Source organism: Patagioenas fasciata, chromosome 12 (genome assembly GCF_037038585.1).
Source record: "Patagioenas fasciata isolate bPatFas1 chromosome 12, bPatFas1.hap1, whole genome shotgun sequence".
In the NCBI taxonomy this organism is placed as follows: Eukaryota; Metazoa; Chordata; class Aves; order Columbiformes; family Columbidae; genus Patagioenas; species Patagioenas fasciata.
This window is the reverse complement of record NC_092531.1, coordinates 14,508,593-14,532,009: the sequence shown is the minus strand read 5'-3', so window position 1 is coordinate 14,532,009 and position 23,417 is coordinate 14,508,593. Positions and strand designations below refer to the sequence as shown.

The following is a 23,417-nucleotide window of genomic DNA, read 5'->3' as shown; positions in this document are numbered from 1 at the left end:
CGAGCATCCTACTGGGCCAAAGCTCTGCCTGGGTATGGCAGACCAGTACCTGCCCAGTGCAGGGAAACAGTTCGGTGGTGGCTTTTCAGCCTGTTTTCTGCTGGGTGCACTGGTTGCCAGCTGTTTTTAAGAGCTGGCAAAGAGTTGGTTGGTGGTTTGTCATGAACATGGGTACAAGTCTGAGCAAACGTGAAATGCTTGGGGGTGGGAGCAGATCTGTCATGGGGACATCTTGAAATACCTTCAGGATCCTCTCATGAACATCTCCTTCCTTGGTGTCATGCTTTGTGCTGTGATTATGCCTGTCAGTGTTACAGTGAGCTCTCACATGTTATGGAGACTGAGATGTTCATAGAATCATTGAATGGTTTGGGTTGGAAGGGACCTGAAAGATCGTGTAGTTCCAAGCCCCCTACCATGGGCAGGGACATCTTCAACTTGCCCAGGTTGCTCAAAGCCCCATCCAGCCTGGCCTTGAAATGTTGGCTGAACCATCACTGGTAGAGCAGAAATGGTCTCCATTACAGCAGTTTTGTTAAGGAAGGTTTAATATCAGCATCTTATTTGACAATTCACAGTGGACGTAAGCACCCGTATAGACAAGCTGTGCTCTGCTGACATTGGGGTGCTGCAGGAAAGGTCTGCACGCCACACCAAGCAGAGAGCGTCGTCTCTCCAGGGCAGTGAGAAATCCGTGGCTGCAATGGAAAATGCATTTCAGGCTTCCACACATTTAACTTTTTTCAGTGTTGCCTTGCAAAGCAAAATAAATCTGTACGGGAGTATTTAAGTGCAGCAGGTTGCTGGTGTTTGGTTTAGAATGTGCTGCTCACTGTCGAAGTCAGGGCTGGGATTTTTATTCATGGCTGAGATGCTCAGTGACCAGAATTTATTAATAGTGTGCAAACTGTTGTGACTTTTTTTTCTGTTCAGTTTATCCTACAGCCTGGGCATGCACTAGACCTGGAGGGTGCAGCTGCATTTCTCCTGTAGCAGTTTTGGTTTTTACTTGGGTCTTTTTCCCATATTCTTTCCTTCCCTCTCTATCTAATCTCCCTGACCCTTTTCTCCACTCTCCCTTCCAAAGGTATCTCCAGTTTAAGGCACTGGTTGCTTGGGCCGTCCAGCAGGATTTGCAAAGACAAGTCCCACTGGCACTGTAGGCTTAGCTTTGGGGGAAATCTCTGTTCTCCAATTCCCTATTTAAAAGCAAACAAACAAAAAAAACCCTAGCAGATTCCGAAAAATAGCTTATAGTAAAAACATCCCTTCAGCCTGAGAAAAATCCTCACTAGAGCAGCATAGTCTATAAACACAGGAAATCTAAAGAGTAGTTTCAAGTTAAACTCATTCCTATGGAGAACAGTGAGTGTGTCCCCAAGCTTCAGGGAAATAACCTTGCAAAACAAAGCGAAGAGGGTGAATAGCATTGCTAGCTGACGTTTCCAGCCCTGCATAGCCTGCAATTTTCCTTTGTATGTTGTGAGTAGCTTAAATGTGAGGATATACTGGGTGTGAGATGTCTTCCTCTGCAGGGAATCTCTCCATCGTAAAGGAGATTCATGGAGAAGCGAACTGGCTTTAATAGCTGGTTTTTAATTGCCCCAATGCATCTGCTCTTCCTTGTCTCTGGGCTCCTGATTGTTTTCCCCTAGTTCTCGCTACCGTCCTTGACTGTTGTTTTGTTTAAGAGGTGAACCAGCTATTTCTCAGCTATCTTGCTTATAATAAACGTTTACCTTATCGTGCTACAAAGAAACTCGGGCTTGGGGCTGTGGCGCAGCTTCCAGGGCACCTGAAGCCAGTGTGGTCAAATAAAACATGTGAGATGTTTGTAGCTCTTCATGGCACAGCCCATGTGTTGTGTTTTCCTGGTGGTGGACGTCATGCTCAACTAAGTCACTATCAGAGTATTCCTGCCGTTTTTAACTGGGAAAGCAACTGAGCTGGGACCAGGAAAATCTGAAAAAGGGCTCTCCACATCTCATACTTGTCCCTAAAAAGTTTTAGCTGAGGTTCCAGCTGTCCCAAAAGGTTAAAGCAACACCATCTTACGCGTCCTCCGTAATTCTTGTAGATAATGGCATATTTTATTCCTGTAGCTCCTGCGTTTGTCGGCCCTGGCCCCACAGAGTGTTTTATTGCTTGGAGTTGATGCCATGAGGATTTATTGTGCTTTATTTAGCCCAGTGCTGCTTCGTCGCTCCGCTCGCTGCCATCCGAGCCCAGCCGACCGCCGAGCTTCCCGGGCTCGGTGTCAGACCCGCTCCGCTCTCCTTGTGCCGATTGCCATGGGCTGTGCGCTGGTAATTCCCACATGTACGTCACCCTCCCCGGGGCTCCCCGGCACATCTCCTCTGATTGCTTTCAGGCGTTGTTCGCAAGAGCTATGAAGTTTAGTGTTGCACAAACGGAGCTGCTTCTGAGTGATTTGGAGTAGAGGTTTTCATCATCTGTGATGGTTTCTCCTGGCGATTGCTTCCTTTCAGTCGTTTCTGTAATTGCGGTATTCGGTTTCCTGTGGATTTTTATACTTCATTTGAGATTCATCCGAAGATGGCATGGTCCCATCTCTAGGAATGTGGCCAGATTGAGGCATGAGCTGCCTAAGCTGGCTGCTGAAATTGCAGGCCATATTTTTGTTTCATCCTGAGATGCTGTTCTGATTTTCCGAGGTGTCTAAGACACAAGTCTTCCAGTGCCCGTGGCAGCCGTATAATTAAAGCCCAATAATATTTTATCATTATCCCTCTTCCGATCATACTTAATTCCCACAGTAGCTTCTCATGAATACCTGTTTTGACTATACTTGGGTGATATTTTCATTTCTGTATCAACTGTTTACTCCAAATGACGTGTGCTAGCATGTATGTGCATGAACAAATGCTGCTCCGTATGGAGGCGGCAAGTGCTGCAAAGCCTGGCGCCCGGTCGTGCTGCATCTGCAGGCGCAGAGCGCGGTGGCCACAGAACAAAAGGAATTTAACGCTTGCAGGGATGTCATGAAACAGGTGCTCAAGGGAGCTGTAAAAGAGAGAGACTTCAAAATTAACAGATCACAGACCTTTACAAGCGAACTAGTGTATCAGTGGTTTTCTCAGAATATCGTTTTACCAGAACATCACTTAGAAGTTGAACAGACTGGCAGGTCATCCTAGAGAGAAGCTGGTTCCAAACGCAATGAGCTAATTGAACACTAAAAAAAAAAAATTGGTATTTTCAGGGAGTTCCAGGCTAAGGCCTCAGTAAAGAGTCTGGATTTCCCCAGCCCTCTCTTCTCTGTGTGAACAATGTATGTGGATAATATGGATCAAAGAGGAAATTCACTGCTTTGAATCACTGTTCTATTGCATTTTTGTGATTGCAACCATAGGATGCTCCACTGTAGTTTTTCCAAAATTAGAGGGGGGGGGGGGGGGGGGGAACAAAAAAACAAAAAGAAACCCAACTTTTTGGGTTTTCACAGGAAGGGTTGTGTTGACCTTGGCTAACTGTGCCTATCCTCCTTTCCAGGGCCACCTGTTCATCGTGCAGTACAACGACGGGAACGCCGAGGTGGTGTCCATGTGGGTGTGCAGGATGCTGGAGGAGCGGCGGTCGACCCAGGGGCCGCAGTGAGCTGGGCTGGCTCACAGCAACACACAGCAGCCCTGCGCTTCGGACTCTCTGTCTATCTGGATCATGTTTTACTGAAAATACTTTCTAGAAGCAGCAACAAAATCCTTCAGGATATTTGTTGCTGCCTTTTCCCTTACCACCACATTACGGAATCTTCTTCCCGTGTTTCTTTTGTTGCTGAGCAATTTAATGTCCTCAGATTATCTTCAGTTAAACTGTACACAGCCTTAAAGCAAGTATTTTATATCTATATTTTTTGTTATTGAATGTATTCTATATTTCCTGGCTCCAGAGTATTTTTTAACTGTTAGGTTTTTGCTATTGTATGAATGACACACTGAGTGTTCAGAAGATTTCATAAGGTGTTGCTGGCTGTTGTTGAGTGCGGACATCCACAAAATACTGATCTAAAATTTTAAAAAAAGGAAAAAAAAAAAATGAAGTATCTGGACTTGCCCATGCTTCAAGGAAGTTTGGGATTGCCCTTCCAGAATAAAAGCATGTCAGGTAGATCAGCATCGCTCTGTCAGATGAGCGGTGGTGCCTCTCTCTGCTCTGGGGCAGAAATAAATATCTCCAGGGTGGGTGTCAGAGGATGGACCAGATTCTGTTCAGTGGTGCCCAGTGACAGGATGAGGGGCAGTGGGCACAGACTGAAACACAGGAGGTTCCGTCTGAATATGAGGAGAAACTTCTTTACTTTGAGGGTTCCTGAGCCCTGGACCAGGCTGCCCAGTGAGGTTGTGGAGTCTCCTTCTCCAGAGCCATTCAAACCCGCCTGGACACATTCCTGTGTGATCTGCTCTGGTGACCCTGTTCTAGCTGGGGTTGGGCTGGATTGTCTCCAGAGGTCACTTCAACCCCAACCAGTCTGTGGCTCTGGGGCACTTGCTGCTGTGGCTCAGGTTTGCTGGAAGGACTGAGCAGGACAGACAACAGGACAGGCTGGCATGTGCAAAGAGCATCCCGCAAATGCTCAGGAACTGCAGGCTGGTCCGTAAATGCAGAAAGGTTTTGCTGAGGTGAAGGGACCGTGGGGAGTTGGGTGCCGGTGGGAGAGCAGCCAGCAGCGCTGGCAGCCCCAGCGCCGAGCACGACCAAGAAGGGCTGTCTGTGGCAAAAGGGGAACAGCCGCAGGCACGGGGGTTTGTGAACAGAGAGTGTGAGGTTCCATGAGGTTTTGTGAGGTTTTATGAGGTTCTGTGCTACACCAGGAGCTGGGGGCCACGGCACAGGCTTGCACAGCATCCCACGAGCTTGTGGGGGCAGAGAACCAGCAAAGGGGGCCCAGGCTGTGCTGTGCCACCTGACCCCACGGCCAGAGAACGGGCTGCAGGGTTTGACTTCTTAGCACAGCAGGTCGTGTCTTGCTTAGAAGCATCCTGGCTTACTCAGCTCTGCCTCCATTGCTTGTTTTCTCACTCCGAAGCTGCTGCACGATGGGTGCAGCTGGGTCAGGCAAAGGCTCCCGGGTTTGCTGTTACTGTAAAGGGAAGAAAGATTGCAATGTCTCTGCCCAGTGTTTCTTACTCCTGAAATTTCTGTGTGCGTTTTCACAACAGACTGACACACGTTTAATCAGTCCTTGTGTTAAGATGCTCATTAAAAAAAAACAAACCAAACAAACGGAAGACAAGAGGACGGTGAAAGGCAGGGTTGGTGTGTGTGTGGTTCGGATGGGGGAGGAGGCTGAGGATTTTGTTTGCTTGGTTTTGCAGTAGAAATAAACTTTTGCTAGAAAAAAAAAAAAAGCTCAGGTAGTTTATTATATACCAGCAGCTTAAAAAAAACCCATGCGGTGAAAAATTTCTCCTGTAGCACTGCAAATCCGAAATGTTACTTTGGAAGCAGCCTGGAAAAGACTTTCCTTCCTTGGAGGGATCGTTTGTCTTCTTCTGAAGTATAGAGGTTGCAGGCATGAACTTATAGACTGAAGTTTGTCTTAATTGCTCAGATGTCGCAACCTCCCTGGCAGATAACAGTACAATGAATGAGCCAACAGCCCCCATACCTTCAGGTCCTTTTGCTAAAGTGAGACAAATTTCTTCCCTGTGAGCCAACCAGACTATGGGCAGCTCTTCCATTTATTTATCTCTAACAGTTTGCATTAGCCTTCCCTGGCTAAGAAGTCTCTCCCTTGGATTTAGTTAAGAAGTCAGTAGAACGAAGGCTTTTCCTCTCGCTTGGAGGTTGGGAGGGGAAGATGTCACCCTGAAAATCTGATGGAAATGTGAAAAATCTCCTGGCTAAGAGGCTGACAGTGTTATAATTCACTGGCACGTGTCTTCATCAGAATACTTAGTCAACCTGGTGATCTTGGCGGAGGTTTGGAGTCTCTTGTTATCTTTCCTTCCCCAAATCCTTGCGTTTGGTGCAGCCAGGGATCTGCTCAGTGACAAGCGCTGCCACCCCGCACCGCTCCCAGCAAGAGGTTAATGCTGTTTTGGGGGCGATTATAGGTGGATGGGAGAATGGAGCAGGTGGGTTTGGGAAAGCTCAGCTCCCCTTCAGCACGGCCAGCCTTGCCGTTACCCTCAGTGCTGAGTGGCGGCATGGTTGGGTCTCCCCGAACGGTCCCCTCCTGTCTTGGAGATGGTGGCTGTGAGGTGGTACATCCCCATGGGAGGTCTGGACCCCGCAGCCCAGGCTGCATTGCTGCATGGGGGTTCCTGGAGTCCCCCCCAGCACAGCACCATGCTCTCCCCTTCCAGCTGGTGTTCTGGCCCCGCTTTGCACCTGTCTCTGCAAACCCCTGGTGGCCCGCAGAGCCCAGTTCAAGCAATTCAGCCCAATTCTCAGCACCACCCACCAGCACCAAGGGATGAAAGTAAGAGAAAGTGGGGGAAGGGGATAAAATCAGGTCAGGATCTGGGCAGATTTGGCTCTGCTGGGTGCCCCCACCCCCAGCAGGTCTGCACCAAACCTGGGCTTCTCTCCCTTCAGCAAGTGTGGACCCCGTATATGTGCAGGCCAGGATGAGCCAGAGCACCCAATGTGGTGCAGCGTCCCCGCCAAACCCAATTGAATGGGTCCCCTAGGTGCAGCCCTGCAAGGGGGACAACGAAGTGGGGTCTGGTGGTGTTGGTTTGGCCCAAGGAAACATCCCTCTGTGCAGGGGCTGGCTGCACGCAGAGGTGACTTTGAGACGTCAGAGACAGTGAGATGTGCCAGTGCGAGCCCAGCCCTGGGCTCTGCTGCCAGCCTCGCATGTAACGTCATCCCGGCCCCTAAACCTGCTCCGGGGATGGGAAAGGAGCAGGCAGGGAGATTTTCCAGCTGCCAGGCAGGGCTGGAAGCACCAGGTGCTGCAAAGGGGCTTGGTGGTGCTGCTCTCCATGCTGCACTGAGCCAGGGCTGCCTGAGGACATTGTCCCTCTCTCTTTCCTGCTGGGATTTTTTGGAGCCTGAATCAGGGCATCTCTTGTTTGAAAAACTTGCAGAAAATGCAGCAATATTATTCCCTACAGCTGAGTTCTGCTCAGAAGATGGCATGGGGAGATGCATGAGAAACACACAAATCCAGCACTGGATGCTATCGGAGGGCTGAGTGACCCCCTCATCTCCCCCAGTCCCACTCCTCATCCCCCCAGCTCATTCAGCGACTCCACCAGCAGCCCCACACCTGTCTCAGCAATGGAACCTCAGTCACGGTGGTACTACAGACCCAGCCTCCTACAGGCACATGTACAAGGGAGCTCGCAGGCTCTGGGAGAAACTGAGTACATCCCATCTGTGCCAGAACTTCCGTATTTTCAGCTTTTCCCTGCCCGTGGCCCTTGCCAGGCAAAGCTCATCCTGTGAGATGAGCCTGGGGTAGTTTGCCCTTAAATGCAGCAGAGAACCAGAAAATATTCTGTTTCTAGTATCCCATGGCCAAATGCATCCTGCTGCCAGCTTTCCAAAGGCAAAGTGACAATCTTTGCTTTCCTAATAACAGCCTGAAAAGCTGCATGTGCGTGTGTGTCTGTCTGCAAGCGTACGTCTGGCAAAGAAACCAGAAATGGCAATTGCAGCGGGCTGCAGCTTCAAGAGCTGCAAAGGGTCCCCGACCCATCCTCTCCCCGGGGTTAATGTCTGTGGAGCAGGGACAGCAGCGGCCAGCGATGGGCTAATGTTAATAACTGAGCAATCACTAGAAACAGCTCTTAGGAGAATTGTTTGATCCCTTTGACATCTGAGAGCATCAGCAAACCAGAGGATTTGATCTGAGAGTGGCATATGTGTGGTCCTGCAGGGAAATTCACCTGGAGGCATCAATGGCGAAGGGTGGGACCGCAGGGACCCACCGCCTCTGTGACACAGGGGGCGTGTGGGCAACCTCTGAAGCAAAACCTGGGAATTTGGGTCTTAGCTGGAAAAAAAATCCTTAATTGTGGAAGGAGCAAAATCCACTGATGGAGAGCAAAGGCTGTGGAGGCTCACGGGCAGAAGCCACTGTCTGGTGACAGAGGGACTTCGGCTGCAGATGGGGGTGATGCCACCAGGGCAGACACTGGGCTCAGTTGGCTGTCTGGCTCTGTGTCCCCTCTGCCCAGTGCTGCCTACAGGCAGGACAGCCCAGGGGGCCATCGGCGTCTGGCCCCACAGGAGCTGCACCTGGGACCCGCCCTGGGGAGCTGCAGCCTTGGCTGGTGAGGAAGAGGAGGGAGGAGGCAGATCAAGGACTGCAAGAGCTGAAACGTCCCAAGGGCTCTGCTCTGGGGGTGCTCCCCACAGTGCAGGGGTCCAGGGCACACAAAAACACCCTTGGCCTCTTTGGGCAGTGAATCGGAGCAGCAAATCCTTCCCCCGCCTCAGGGGTTTGAAGCTGGTGGCCCCCGTGCTGCTCCCTGCAAGGGGCTCCGAGGCTGCTCGGCCTCTTGGGGACAAAGCATCTTCATGCAGAGGCTCTTCCTCCTGCTCCCGCTCAGATGTGTGACCAGCAGAGATAAACATGTAAGAGACCTGACAGCACCCCCAGGAGTCCTGTCCTCGCTCAGCTGCCATGAGCCAAGTTAAACACATCACAGGTGACCCCAGCTCTTGGAGAGCTGCAGAAGAACCAGCTCTGGCCTCAGCATCTCCAGAGGGTTCTCAGGAGACCCTCTTCAGCCATGCGATATTATTTGTGGGTGACTCTGGCCCTGCACAGCCCAGTCCCTGCTGTCCTGGGGCTGCCCTGGGCAGGAACCAACCCAAGCCCCAAATGCTCAATGGGGACAATGTCCCTGAGGTGGGAGCCAGGCCCTGGGGAGCAGAGGGACTCTCCAGCAGGGATGGGGAGCTGGGGCCCAGTACGTGATGGTGAGGTCTTGAGGTAAAGCGGTTATTTTAGGGTAAACCATCTTCAGCCTTCCCTGGGGGACCCCTCACGTTGGGGCACTCATAGGCACCATGGGGCAGGAATCTGGAGGGAGGGGGGGATGGTGGCCTCATCCTGCTCCCCTAACTCGCCAGTAGTGCACCAATAGGCTGCTTGGCCTTGTCTAATACGGGAAAAAAATATAAAATTTCTAACTATATTAAAGTCTTTTGGTCACATAGAATAAAAAGAAGATTGTGCTTTAAGAAACCAAAACTCAGAGGTCTGAGCCTTTCCCTGCAGGAAGCTGCAGCTGGAGCTGCGCTGACCTGGGGCTGCTTTACCTTCAGGAAAGGGTATGGCCGTAAACTACAAGTGTGCACTAAGGACAGGATTTATAGATTGAGCCTTAGTGGCTACTGGCGCGGCTGCTGCTTCACCGGTACCCCACTGCGGCTGCTCTCGCCGTCGAGTCCTGCAGTGAAAGTTCAAGGTTTATAAGTAGCCGGTCAGGCCGGGAGATGTTTAATAGCAAATGGATGTCTGGGGCTTTTACAGGCAGGAGGAGGAAAACTCTGCAGCTGAGGCAAAGCTGCCAGATGCTGAGAGCAGCCCTGTCCTGAAGAGCCGCGGTGCCCGGCTTCCCTGGCACAGCCTGGCAGGGTGAAGGCAGCGTTAATTCCTGCCCTCGGCTCATCCTGCTCCATCTCCACAAAGACGCTGGTTTAACCTAATCAATAAAGTCATGTCTGTTGATCGTGTATGTTGCGTTCCTCCATAGCCACATCACCCCGCAGCTGCTCCAGCCAAGGGAAATTGGGCAGATTCAGAGCCAGGGGGAAGGTGAGGGGTGGGTTTGGGTGGCTGGAAGGGTGAGGGACAGCACTGTCATGGAGGGAGATTGGGGCTTGGGGGGCAGGGGACGACGAGGTGACAGCAGTTGGGAGGATTGGACAGTGGGGGACCTGGCAAACATCAAGTGGGTGCATGTTGGGAAGGGCTGGGGCACACGCTGGGGGAACCGAGGGGAGGCTGGAGGGGCAGAGTGGGATTGGTACACAGAAGGTGCAGAGTGGAAGAACTGGGGTGCACAGCCGGGGTGTATCGGAGTGGGGGACAGGCGTGCACTGGGGGCACTTGGAAAGGGTTCCGGGCCACACCGAGAGGGCCCCGCGGGCTCCCGGGGGGTCGCACGGCAGGAGTCCCGGGGGGGTCCCGATCCGCCTCCCCCCGCCGTGTCGCTGCCCGTCCCTGCCCGCCCTCCGCGGGTGCGGGGTGTGCCTGGCCTGCAGAGAGTCACCGCCCGCTCCCTTTGTCAATGTCCAGTAATTAAAATGTCACCGTTTAATTTTCAGGCCTCTCGGAGCAATCTTTTCCTAATAAAGAGTCTAATCGAAACGCTCCTTCCCCCGCCTCCCCGGGAAGGGCCGCGGAAGAGGCTGTAAAGGCGCAGAGCCGCTGCGGATCGATAGAGAGAAGCCCGGATTGATCGGCCTCTAAAATTAAATTTATTGGGGTCATGGTTTTATATGGTGCTGATACAACTGTTAAATGGGGAACATTCATTTCCAATAGGAGGCGTTTATTAAACTTCCACTGAATTAGACCGCCGTGATTTATGTGGCAATCTCGGCACAGCCCTCCAGGAGAGAGGGGCCTTTCGCGCCCGTCCCCGCGTGATTATTTATTTATACACCCGTGACGCGGCTCCCTAAGTTTTAACCTGAATTATCCACCGGCCTCGCCTGCCAGCGGCACCGGCCCGGGGCATGGCGGTCCCGCCGGGGCTCACCGCCCTGCCCGCCGCCTCCCGGGCAGCCGAGGGGTTCCAGCGCGCCCCTCCGGGCACCTTCCGCGGACGCGCAACCCGACCCGTTCGGCGGCCGCCGAGGGGGCGCCCGGGGCGGCGGCGGCGCCCACAAACGTCCCGGCTCTCGCGTGCGGCGATCGTTGAGCGTTAATTAGAAATTCATTACAATTAAAAGCCGCGCGCACACGCCTTAATTACATCTGATTTTTAATTCCGAATCCGTGTTTACACAGTAAGCGAGACGTACCTCCTGATTATCCCCAATACTCTTTATACTGTACTAATTATGTAAATTAAACCTAATTAACTGACAAAAACTGCAGTCAATTCAACTGTTAAAAGATACGGTGGCTGCGAGGAGCGGGGCGCCGGTGGGGAGAGAGAGCGGCCGGAGCGGGTCCGTGCCCCGAGGCTTCCCCGCTGCCGCTCCGCCGTCGGGGTGAGCCGGCTCCGCCGCGCCACAGGAGCTCTGCGGGTGCCGGGGAAGCCACAGGGCCCGGGGTAGGGCACGGTGGAGGAAGCCGGGGCAGAGCCGCATCCTCCCGGAGCCCCCATCGACGTGCCACCGCAGGAGCGGCCCCGGGAATGGAGAGTGGCACCACCGCCGCCCGCTCCCGGTTCCGCAGCCACTGCGGGTATTTAACGCGTGGGATTACCCGAAATTCAGCGGCTAAAGGGGCAGCGGGGCTTGGCCCCAGCGCGAGTGCGTCTCACGGCGCTCCTGCATCCGCCCAGCCGGAGGATGGAGAGGGTGGAGGAAGGTTAAATAATTAAAAGGAGAGGAATAATTACCGGCTCGGGTTGCGATCATTGCGGGAAGGCCGCGCCGCAAGGCCCGGCCGGCAGCACCCGGTCCGCGTCCCAGCGCGGGACGTCCCAGGGGGGAACTGAGGCCACTTTCCCGCATGGGAGCGTAGACCGAGGCCGATTCAACCGCGGTGGCCCAGGGAGCGCGGAGGGGATCGGTGGCTCCGCACCTGCGTTTCGCTCTGAGCCGGCTCCGCCGCATCCTCCCGGTGCCGCTGGTAACGGCGTGGAAAGGGGGGGACATACAAAAGTGATAGCTGGGGGCGATCCGCGCTGTTATTAACTTCTGTTTGATCAGTGTAATTGCGCCGATCGCGGCCGGACGCGATGATTAATTACAGTTTAATTAATGTGGCCGCGACGAGCGCTGCATGCGGGAACCCGACCAGGGCAGGGACGCGACTACGGCCCCCCGCCACACCGGCAGGACCGGCGGCCACCGGCGAGGGGGGTCCCCGCCGGTCCTGCCGGAGTGGAGTGGGCCCCCATGGGGAACGAAAAAACACGGACGCTCCCCCCGCGAGCTCACCTCCCGGCGATTTCGTTGCCGCCCAGGTGTCCCCACCTCAACCCCGGTGCCGCTCCCGCACCCGCGCCCCGCCGGCGGAACGCGCATCCCGGCGGAGAGGGGATGCGCAGTAGCAGCGCAACCCCGATTTCGATGGGGCACCTCCACAACCTCCCCCCGGTCTCCTCTTTTCGTTGTCGCCCGTTCCCTGCGCAAACTTTCAACGAGCATCGCTCCCCCCGGGGATGCCCTCACGGCGGGAGGTGGGGGGGGGGGGGGTGGGACACGGAAAGACGCTGAGCAGTGCGGAGCGCCGCGCAGGTGCGGCCCGGGGCTGATCCCCGCTCTTACCTCGGGCAGCCCGGGCGGGTCCCCGCTCGGTGGCGGCCCCCCACACCCTCCCCCGCCCCGTTCCGCCGTGCCTTAAAGCCGCGCCGTGATTGACTGGAGCGCATCGGTGATTGACGGCCGCGGGGTCCCGGAGGCAGTTAATGTAAATATGCTGGTGCTAAGTGGGTGTGTCTTCCCGTTATTTTAGCTGTCACCGGATCAATGTGCAGCGTCTCCAAGTACGGATCCGGATCCTCCCTCGGTGGCGCGGCTGGTCACTCGCTCTTGTTGCATCTCGCCCGGGCGGACGCGGCGGAGGAGGCAGCGGCGGGGCGGGCGGCGGCCGCCCCGAGGCGTCGGTGAAGGGCGCACCGCTGCCCGCCCGCCCCGCGCCCCGGAGGCTGCCCACGGTAAAGGGCTCGGTGGGGACGGCCCCCCCCCGGCTGATGGCGGCCCCGGCGCCGGGCTGCGGCCCCTAGCCCCGAGGAGAGCCTGCACGTCCAGCCGGGCTCCGCGGAGCGGTAAGTGCCGCGGGCCGCGGATCGAGGGGATGGGGAGCGGGGGGAGAGATCAGGGCGCGTTTTCGGGAGGCGCTCCCCGTTATTTCGTGTAATTACCGGGGAAGCGGCTTACCGCCGTGAGCCCTTCCCGCTAAGCCAATTTGCCTGGCTCGCTGCTGCCCTTCTGCTGCTACGTGCTACGGGTCCTGCCCGCCCCGGCCCCTAATCCGCCCGCTCCTAATCGCCTGCCGGAGACACGACAAAGGGGCTCCCGGCCAGCCGCACCCGTCGCCCCGCTCCGCCCGCCAGCGGGCACCGAGCGGCAAGTTTCTGCTCGTCCGGCCCGGCTTTGGGCTCGGTTCCCGCCGGCCCTGCCGCTGCGGGACGCGCCGTTTCGTTGGAGCACTCCCGGAGCTGGCCGCAACGGGCGACCCGGCACGGCTCGGCGAGCCAGCACAAAGACAAGAGACGCGGCACAGCTCGGGGACCCGGGGCGGGGAGTTGCTCCCCTCCCGGGACGCCCTTGCACCGGCCGCCCGCTGCCACCCGACTCCCGGGGCCGCTCGGCCGTGAGTCCGCGCCCGGCGGCGGATGCGGCGGAGCTCGGTACCGGCGGCCGCGGCGCGGAGGATGCGCTACGGCTCGGTCAGACCTCTCCGGCCGACCTGCCCGGGGCAGGGAGGGTCCTGCGTTTGCACCCGGGGGCCTCCGGGACGGGGCCGACAGCACCGAGCGGGGCCAGCCGTGCGGCGGAGCCGGGCTCCGGCAGCGGCGGGCAGCCGCGGCGTGGCCCCGGGAGCGCTTCTAACCTGCGCCTTTCCCCGATTTTGTTTTGCAGGGGCGTTTTGAGGGAGAATGGAGGCGATCGCCAGTCAGATGGGAAATGGGAGAGATGCAAGCTCCTCCCCAAATTCAAAGCAAGAGCTGCAACCGTACCAGGGCTCCAATACCCTCAAGCCCAATCAAGTGGGTGAGACCTCTCTGTACGGCGTGCCCATCGTGTCCCTGGTCATCGACGGGCAGGAGCGGCTGTGCCTGGCCCAGATCTCCAACACGCTGCTCAAGAACTACAGCTACAATGAGATCCACAACCGGCGGGTGGCCCTGGGCATCACCTGCGTGCAGTGCACGCCAGTGCAGCTGGAGATCTTGCGGCGGGCCGGGGCCATGCCCATCTCCTCCCGCCGCTGCGGCATGATCACCAAGCGGGAGGCGGAGCGGCTCTGCAAGTCCTTCCTGGGCGAGCACAAGCCGCCCAAGCTGCCCGAGAACTTCGCCTTCGACGTGGTGCACGAGTGCGCCTGGGGCTCTCGGGGCAGCTTCATCCCGGCCCGTTACAACAGCTCCCGCGCCAAGTGCATCAAGTGCAGCTACTGCAGCATGTACTTCTCCCCCAACAAGTTCATCTTCCACTCCCACCGCACCCCGGACTCCAAGTACACCCAGCCCGACGCCGCCAACTTCAACTCCTGGCGCCGTCACCTCAAGCTCAGCGACAAGACGGCCACGGAGGAGCTGTCGCACGCTTGGGAGGATGTCAAGGCCATGTTCAACGGCGGCACCCGCAAGCGGACCTTCTCCTTGCAAGGGGCGGCCGGCGGCGGGCCCGGTGCAGGTTCCCCGGCCGCCAAGGCCGCGTTGCACCCGCCGCCGCCCGCCGGCCCCGAGCTGGCCCCGGCGCACAAGAGCCTGCGTTGCAGCGGGCAGGAGCCGGCGGGCGATCGCGGGGCGCTGGGGCTGCCGGCGGCGCACGGCGGGGCGGCGGGTGCGCACGGCGGGGCGGGCGCGGTGCGCAGCTACCCGGTGATCCCTGTGCCCAGCAAGGGCTTCGGGATGCTGCAGAAGCTGCCGCCGCCGCTCTTCCCCCACCCCTACGGCTTCCCCGCCGCCGCTTTCGGACTCTGCCCCAAAAAACAGGAGGACGCGCTGGGCGGCGCAGGAGGCGGTGAGGCGGGTAAGGGCGGCGCACTGCCCCCCGGCATGTTTTGGGGACCTCCGCACCCCCACCCGCACCAACCGGCCCAGCCACCCCACCAGCCTGGAGCCGCCAAGGACACCGGCGTCTACCCTTCCTTCCCCGTCTTCTGGCCGGCCGCCGGCAGCCTGCCCGTGCCGCCCTACCCGGCTCAGAGCCAGGCCAAGGCGGCGGCCACGGCCGTGGTGGTGGCAGCGGCAGCGGCGGCGGCGGCGGCAGTGGCCGAACCGCCGGGTCTGTCGGGTCGGCACGGCGAGTTGGAGGGCTCGGAGCCGTCGGGCAGCGGGAGGAGCAGCGCTACCCCCCAGGAAGGAGCCGGGGCGGAGGGCGAGCGCTGCCCCAGCGCGTTGTCGCGGGCGGCGGGTGAGGAGGAGCGCTCCGGAGACGAGGCGCTGCTCCCACCGCTGCCCCTGCCCAGGAAGGGCAGCTACCTCTCCGCCTTCCGCCCGGTGGTGAAAGACGCCGAGAGCATCGCCAAGCTCTACGGCACCCGGGAGGCGTACGGCGGAGCGGGCCCCCGCGGGCCCGGCTACCTCTCCCCGGACTTCCTCAGCGAGGGCAGCTCCAGCTACCGTTCACTCTCCCCCGGGGGGGACACGGCCGAGGAGCCCGAGGTGGATGTAGAGTCCAACCGCTTCCCGGAGGACGAGGAGGAGGACGCCGTCGCTGCCGCCGCCCCCCCCGAGGGACGGGAGCCGCCGCCGCCCCGGCTGCTGGCCGGTACCGAGGACCCACCGCCGCCCGCCGGGGCCGACGGGCCAGAGGAGAAGGCGGGCGAGCTGGCGGCAGAGGAGGGCTGCCAACAGCCCGACCGCAGCCCCGAGCGGAGCAGCAGCAGTGGCGGCTACGAGGTGCGGGCCCGGGGGAGATCTGCACCCGGGGGCCCCTGCGGGGCCGACCCCGGATCCGCGCCGCCTCCCTGACTCGCTCTTTTGTAGGTGTACGCGTCGGAGAGGGGGGAGCACCTGCAGCCTCTGAAGACCGCCACCTCCCTGGGAGCCCCGGCCGCGTACCTGTGCACCCCAGAGGCTAAGGGTAAATCGGGCTGGGGGCTCAGGGGGTGGGAAGCCAGTGTACATCGAGGGAGCGACCCCAGGCGCTGCCCCGCCCCGGCTGCTCAGTCCCGGGGGCGCAACCAAGCAGCCGCTTTCGTTTGGGGGATTTGGGGAGAAAAATAAGAGCAAACGGTTTTCGCATGCGGAAGGGGCCAAGCCCCCCCGCCCGGGCCCGGGGCTGCCGCCGTCGGACGGGGCCGGTGCAGTGGGGATGGGCTGGCGAAGCCGCACACGGCCTGGCGGGACAAAGCTCCTGCTAGCAAGCTACTTTCCAATAGCAAAGCGATTAGGATGTCCGCTAAGAAGGTTTTAACGAGGGCTTTGTCCGTAATTATGTAATTAAGGATATATCAGGACCATACTTTCATTGCTTATGGTTGAAAATCGGTTTATTAACTTTAAGAGCAAGATAAAGAAGACAATCACTCCGCGGCAGAGGATTTAGAGACCAGAAAATCCTATCAGGACCAAAGGAATGTCTCGCATCCCAGCCCTGTAAATACCGACAGAGGTAAGTGCCGCTCCGCGCTCCGCCGCGGCCCCTCCGCGGGGCGACGCGCGGTCCCTGCGAGAAGCGATGCGCGGTCCGCGGAGCCCCGAGCGGTGGGCCTGACGGGGCTCTGTCCCCCCGCAGGGGAGGACGGTCTCGGCATGGATGCTGCCGGGACGCAGCTGGTGGAAAAAGACATCGAAAATTTGGCCCGAGGTGAGGAGGGGGCGCGTCCCGCGGCGGGACGGGGGCGGCGGGGGTCGGGACCCCGCCGGGACGGGGCGAGCGAGCCTGTGGGGACCTCTCGGCCTCTCCCCTCGACTCGAGGTATTTGTGTTTTCTACAGGAGTGATTAACTCCTGTGATTAATGTAACGTAATGCGATTAGCGCCGCGCTGAGCCGCCTCCATATGGAAAAGTGCGGGGTCTCCTCACCCCACCATGTATTTTTAAACAGATGAGTTACAAAAACTGGTCCTAGAGCAAATGGAATTGAGGAAAAAGCTGGAAAGGGACTTTCAGAGCCTGAAAGGTACCGGCGATTTCCCCCATTGCCCCGGCCGGGGAGCGGGCCCCGCACCGGGGACCGGGGCTGACCTCCCTGCTCCCGTAGATAACTTCCAGGACCAGATGAAGCGGGAACTGGCGTATAGAGAGGAGATGGTGCAACAGCTCCAGATCGTCCGAGGTACGGCCCGGTCGGCCGCGGCCATCCGGCGATTATTAATTTTATTTTGTATCTCAATTTTATCTTTTATTTATTTTTTTAACACAAAACCCCCCCAAACAAACAAAAGCAAACGATATCTTTTGGTGAACCCCACTTAACCTGGGGATTTCGAGCCGCCCCGCAAACGGGTGCGAGGCATCGTTACACGGGAGCGAATGAGCCTTCCGTCTCGCAGCGATTTCCACCCGGGCTAAACTAAAAACCGAGGCGTAAAATTATCTGGGAAGCGATGTCTGCCTTTACGCACATCCCCCTTCTCCCCTTGCCCTGCGGACGAGCGCGGTGCCCTTGACCCCGGCATATCCCTGACGGGGGTCCCGTGTCCCCCTCATGCCAGGCGCATTGTGATGCCCTCCCTCCTTTTCCAGATACTCTGTGCAACGAGCTGGACCAGGAGAGGAAAGCGCGCTACGCCATCCAGCAGAAGTTGAAAGGTACCGGGGCAGGATGCGAGGGGGGCACAGGGGCCGACACCTCCCCACTCCCCTCGCGTGGGGCGCCCGGGGGAGCCGGGGGGGGTGACGGCTCCTTCGCTTTACAGAGGCCCACGACGCGCTGCATCATTTCTCCTGCAAAATGCTGACCCCGCGGCACTGCACGGGGAACTGCTCCTTCAAACCGCCGCTGCTGCCCCAGTGACCCCCCCGGACTCCCGCCTTCTCCCGAAGCCATGCGGGCAGAGCCCACACAAGCCATTTCCACGAGGAGACACTTGTACATAGAGGACTTGGAACCCGGCTTTCCTCGGACTGGTGATAAAGCGGGGAGCGGCCCCGAGCCGGCCAGAGGGGGAACCGGGCCCCCCTGCAATCCCCCGCTCCACCTCCCCCTCCCTCCCTGTGTGTCCGCTTCTTCAACCTTTGTCCAGACTGGAAACAAAAGTGGCTATGTGCAATGGATATAAATGTACTGTGATTCTCTTGGTACAGTATTTGTTGGATTTTTATTTATTTATGATGTATATTTATTTCCCCCCCCTTCTCCCCCTCGTCTCGGGCCCCTTCCTCCCTTACCTCCCCCCCACCCCGCCACCTTGTAAATTTATGGATGTAACAGCACTTTAACGGGCGGTCCGCGACTCCGGAGGCAAAACAACGCTCGCCCGCTCTGGGGAGAGACCCCTCTGTACGTGATTTTGGTTCTTTAATAAAAACCGACTTTAAGAAGCCGCCTGATGCATGGGGGTGCCCCTGGGGGGCGGGCGTCCTCCCCCGGGCCCGGCCGACACGGAGTCCTTTAGCTGGGGGATGGGGGTCTGCCCACTCCCCTACGAAGTTCCCCTTTCTGCCCACCATCTCCTCCACGCCGCAGCCGGGAGCTCATTAATGCCCATTTATATGCTAGTTTCACACATGAAAGTATTACGTTAATGAGCTCTGAGAGCGGGCGTGGAGGTGCTCGCACACCTATTAGCCCTAAATACCTGTTTTCAGCCCAGAATTAACTTAGCGCGACATTTCAACGGGTTGCGGGGCTGAGACCGGGGTGGTGGGGCGGATGCACCTTGCAACGGGGTCCTGGGGCTCACCGGGGACAGAGGGTACACACACACCCACCCCGCACCGCCGGTCTCACGACGCACCGGGGCTGCGAGGACCGGAACAAGGGGATGCACCTCGCACCGCAGCGGAGCTGCGGGTACCAGGATGCAGGAGCGGCGGGGAGGCTGCGCTGCCCGCGGGGTTCCGGCCGTGTGAGCCATCCCCGGGAGTTCCGCAGAGCGGATCTGTCGTAATTAGTTTCTGAGACTCATCAGGCGGAGGAACAGCCGTTCCGCGGCCTCGATCGCCACCGCGTGGGTACAGCCGGCGGTGCAGCCCCGCCTCCGGTGCTCCGGACCGACATCCCCCCCCGTTCACGCCCATGGGCCCCGTCCGGCGGCACCTCCCGGGGCTGCTGCTTTGCAAAGGACCGGGTCCTCTTGCAGGGCCGCATCCTGCCAGCACAGTCCGTGTCTGCCTAGCAGCTCTTCCAGCCGGTGGGCAGCCCTACTCTGAGCTGGGGTCGAGCCAGGGACCTCCAATCTAAATCCCCCTATGAGTCTTCAATCAAACCCTGTGGGTTTTATTAGGCATTATCCCCCTCAGCAGCTCAGCATGGCTTTTCTCCACGGCAGGGGTGGGGCACCGAGTCCCCGACCCTGGGATCAGCTGTGCTGGAATGGGAGCATCATCCTACATCACCTGTGGGTGACGAAGACCAGCTGAGCCAGGCCTGGGACAGGTGGATGTGGTTGGCTGGTCTGATGGTTATAAAACCCTTGGGATGAAACTATACCTGATTCTCTTGGGCTTTCCTCATTTCTTAGAGCATCAGGTAAGGCACTTATGGCTTGTTTATGGATAAACATAATTCTTTGGTGTGTGAGTTGCAGAAGGTGTCTGTAGGTATGTGACCCTGCGTAGGAGCAGTGGAGCTGGGGTTGCTGGTGGCATCTCTCATACAGGTAAGTCTACAGGATCATCTTTCTGGGATATGTGGGTCAGAGGTGAATAAAAAGGTAGAGTCAAGCTCTGCAAGCTGAGCTTGTAGTGGAGGAGCTGAACCACTTTCCTTGCACACTTTCCTCTGCATCTCTCCAGCTGGAGGTGGCACAGGGTGACCCTGTGGAGAGCCACAGAGGAGTTGTCCTGGGTCCCTGTCCAAGGGAGGAATACGCATCACGCTGCTGGTACTGCTGCATCTCCAGGGGCTCTTGCTCCTGTCCCCAGCCCCTCATCAGGACCCACAACCAGGCTCTGGTATGTGTTGTGTTCCTAGGTCCCGTGTGCTGGGCTGTGTGAGCTGTGCTCCCCTGGCAGCTTGTCCAGCATCTGCTGCGCTCACCTGCCTGGGCACACCACGAGTGGCAACACAGCTTACCAGCGTGGGTGCAAAAATGAGCTATTATGTTGTATTAATATTTTCACACTACTTAGCTCTCATTAAAATGTACTTTGCTGAATTTAATATGCGACTTCAAATGACACAACGTATTAAGTGCTTAATATACTAGAAATTATGAAACTATTATAGTCTAAGTAATATGAAATAATTAGAGTGAATTAAACTTCACCAGCAGAATGAGAGAAAGGCTTCAAATTTTTTCTCCTGGTTTTGTTTTTGGTTTGTGGTTTGGGGGTTTTTTTTTTTGGTCTTAAAATAGTTGAATGCAGTAATAGCCCACAAAAATAAACAACCAGAGTTAGGATTTTTAAATAATTAAAGCAGGAAAAAAGCCTGGAGTGTCTGTGTTGGAGCCTGTGACGAATTCTGAACCAGGGAAGCAGAAGGTCTGCTTGCTGCAGCTGATGGAGTTGTTCTTTCAGGCCGGTGGCAGAGCAGCTCCGAGGAGCTGATCACCTGACCTCCAACCTTGCCAAGGCTTCTCCCCATATGCTCTTTTCCTCTTGTACACCAGGCTGATTATTTGGAGGTGAGCAGACCTGATGCCTCCCAGTGACGGAGCAGTGTCTGCTCTGCGTTTTGCTGCCACGCTGCCTCTGAGATGAACGTCCCCTTTGTAGAGCAGCTCCCCTCTTAACCAGGGGTGCAAACACCAGAGACCTGCTCCCCCCCGCCCCCCTGTTAACATTGCAGCGACTGGATGGAGGCCGGTCTCTCATTTTGAGAAGTGCTTTGAGCCACTACACTGAAGTTGGGGTTGAATTGCTGGTGCTTTTCTTGCAAGAAGGGGCTCACCCTGCAGTGTGGGTGGACATGGGATGGGTGAATGCTCTCCAGTGGGTCTGCAGCAGTGACGCGAAGTATGTGATCCATCACCTGCCAGGTTTAGACAGGATATTTGGTATTTGCATTGGGGTGTGGATGCATGGGCCGTGTGGGACTGCACCAGGCTGTGAGCGTGGTGGGGATCTGTTCAAGGGATGTGTCGCAGACCCCAATGCTCTGCCGTTGACCCCGTGCGAAGTGGGACTGGCTCAGATGCGGGTTGTCTCTCCAGCGACAGCGTGGCTGAACTCGAAGGACGCCAGGAGATGGCGTTTCCAGCACCGCTCCTTGCCGGAGTTTGTCTGGTTTTGAACTGATGTTCTGTGTAACTTCTATAGAAACTACCCAAGTTAACCCTTGGGAAAGCAAATCTGAGCCTCTGTGTGTAAGGCAGAAGATCCTGGGCCATTGCCCCTGTGCAAGATGGACCTGCAGTGGTGACACTGTCAGGTCTCTCCTGATGCAGCAGCTTTGGAGGCAAAACAATGAACTGTCTCTTATTGCCCCCATGGGTTTTAGGGTGATGGGTGTTGCTGCTATGGTGTGGAATACTGGCTGTCAGTGAGTGACAACGTGCCTGCACAATATTCTGCTGAATGTTCTGAATGTTCAGCAGGTAGGTGTCAGCCCTGTCTGTGTCGGGCTGGGGTGCCATGGATGGGGGTCAGTCCTAAGATGCTCATGTGTCCCTCACAGTTTTGCTGACACTACAACCCAGGAGAGAAGGGAAAAAGCAGCTTTCCCATGAAATCCTGGTGTCAGTTCAGCCTGGCTTTCTCCTGGAGGTCACAGGTGTTCTGGGGGCTGGGTCAGTGGTACCATTGCAGGTAATCAAAGATGCTCTGTCCCAAAGTGAAGACAGATTCTGCTTTAATAAATGCATAAGGCTCTCATCAAATTTATGGAATGGTATCAGAGAAGCTGTGCTGTACTTGGGTGAACACTAGAAAGGCTAACACTTGGCTTAAAAGTGAGGAAAACGGTCCTTAATTTGCCTCCTAGAGGATTATTTAGGTTCTACCAACTGTATCATCAAAAGACACATTTGCTTGGAAAGTCTAATCATTAAGTACAAAGAACTTGCCAGCAAGCATCTGAAAAAGTGTTAACTATTTTTTTATGTCCCTTTGATTTCAAAGGACTGTTTGCTGTTGGTGACAGGGAAGAAAAAATAATTGCCTGATCAATCTTTTTGAAAATGACTTGTCCAGTCTTGGACTAGGATGGCATGTTTTATGGAAGATGTGTTTGTAAGACTCATCTGACTTTGAATGTGCTCTTTCAGTGCTGTTTTATGACTACAGTAAGCATCATCTCAGACTGTGGGCTGGTGTGTACTGTGCAGAGACACAGGGAAAGCATATTCCCTTGTCCAGTGACCAGCAGGTCCCATCAGTTTGGAAGGGACCTGTGGAAGGTGCAACCCCTGCTCCAAGCAGGGCCACCTATATCAGGTTGCTCAGGGCTGTGTTCAGCCAAGACTTGAATATCTGAAGGAGCTCCATGGGTTAGTGCCAGTATTGGGTTAACAGTTAGACCCGATGATCTTGAGGGTCTCTTCCAACCAAAATGATTCCATGGTTCTAGCTCTCCACAACCAGTGCTTGACCTCCCTCATGAAAAATTAAGCCAGTTTTTTCTTGTTATCTACTCAGAATGTCTCATGTTGCCCATTGCCTCTTGCTGTGCTCCTCTGAGAGGAGCCTGGTTTTGCCTCCTCTGCACCATTTTTGGGATTTCATATCCAGGGGCAGGAGTTGGACTTGATGATCCTTGTGGGTCCCTTCCCACTCAGGACATTCTATGATTCTGTGGTCCCATTTTGGATCTTCAGACAGCGGTGAGACCTTGCCTCTGCTCTGTCCCATCATCCAGGTGGCTAATAAGGACGATATCAATCCTGAGGTATGGCACTGGATGTCAGCTGCCACTTGGACTTCGTACCCCCAAAATGGTGTGGCAGCCTGGCCAGTTTTCCTACTGGTCCACTTACCCAGCTGGTATCTCACCGGTTTAGCCCTGAGAATTATGTGGAATACCATGCCAAAGGCTAAAGTCAAGGTAAAAAAACCCCCTTGCTTTCCCTTCGTGCAAAGCCAGCCCTTCATCCCAGGGTGCATCCAGGAATGGTTTGTCCCTGAGGAGCCTGCACTGATCATCATCTCACCCTGCTCAGGAACGCCTCCCAGCAGGGTTTGTTTCATCAGGTTCCTGGGGTGATGCTGCTGAGATCAGCTGTTCTGTACCACTCCAGATCCTCCCCGTCACCCAGGTCGAAGTTGGAGCTCATATTTGCTTTTTCCTAGTCATTGGTATCACTGTGATCTTTAGGAGATGATGGAGAGTGGCCCCACAGTGACACTGGCTGGTCCCTTGGGACCCACCTGGCACCACAGATGTCTGTTTGTCCAGGTGGCTGACGTGGACCAGAAACACAAGGTTGTGACTGAAATGCACTGTGAGCTGTTGGCTGCCTTGGCCTCACCTTAGGAAACTCCAAAAGCTCTTTCTTGGGAGAAAAATCTTGGCTATTTTGGGATCTGGATGGCTGCAAGGGGCTGGGGACAAGGTGTGTGTCTGGTCCTTGCCTGGCTGGAGGTTC

At 56.6% G+C, this 23,417-nt stretch overlaps 2 protein-coding genes across 4 annotated transcripts in view; both read left to right on the top strand.

The window, feature by feature from the left end:
• The window catches only part of MAP2K5 (mitogen-activated protein kinase kinase 5), a 125,797-nt gene extending 121,894 nt beyond the window's left edge, over positions 1-3,903 (top strand). For all 3 annotated transcript variants that reach the window (XM_071813945.1, XM_065847553.2, XM_071813946.1), the window contains one exon: positions 3,514-3,903. In XM_071813945.1, coding sequence (XP_071670046.1) covers positions 3,514-3,618 — 105 coding nt within the window. In that variant the 3' untranslated portion in view covers positions 3,619-3,903. The remainder of the gene's footprint in view (positions 1-3,513) is intronic.
• Positions 3,904-12,773: 8,870 nt separating this feature from the next.
• SKOR1 (SKI family transcriptional corepressor 1) lies at positions 12,774-18,228 on the top strand. Its single transcript, XM_065847713.2, has 9 exons — positions 12,774-12,875; positions 13,693-15,680; positions 15,768-15,864; positions 16,288-16,395; positions 16,519-16,590; positions 16,832-16,906; positions 16,988-17,062; positions 17,473-17,538; positions 17,646-18,228. Exons 2-9 carry the CDS (start codon positions 13,710-13,712, stop codon positions 17,741-17,743), a joined length of 2,562 nt encoding a protein of 853 aa, XP_065703785.1. The 5' UTR covers positions 12,774-12,875; positions 13,693-13,709; the 3' UTR covers positions 17,744-18,228.
• Positions 18,229-23,417: the final 5,189 nt, after the last annotated feature.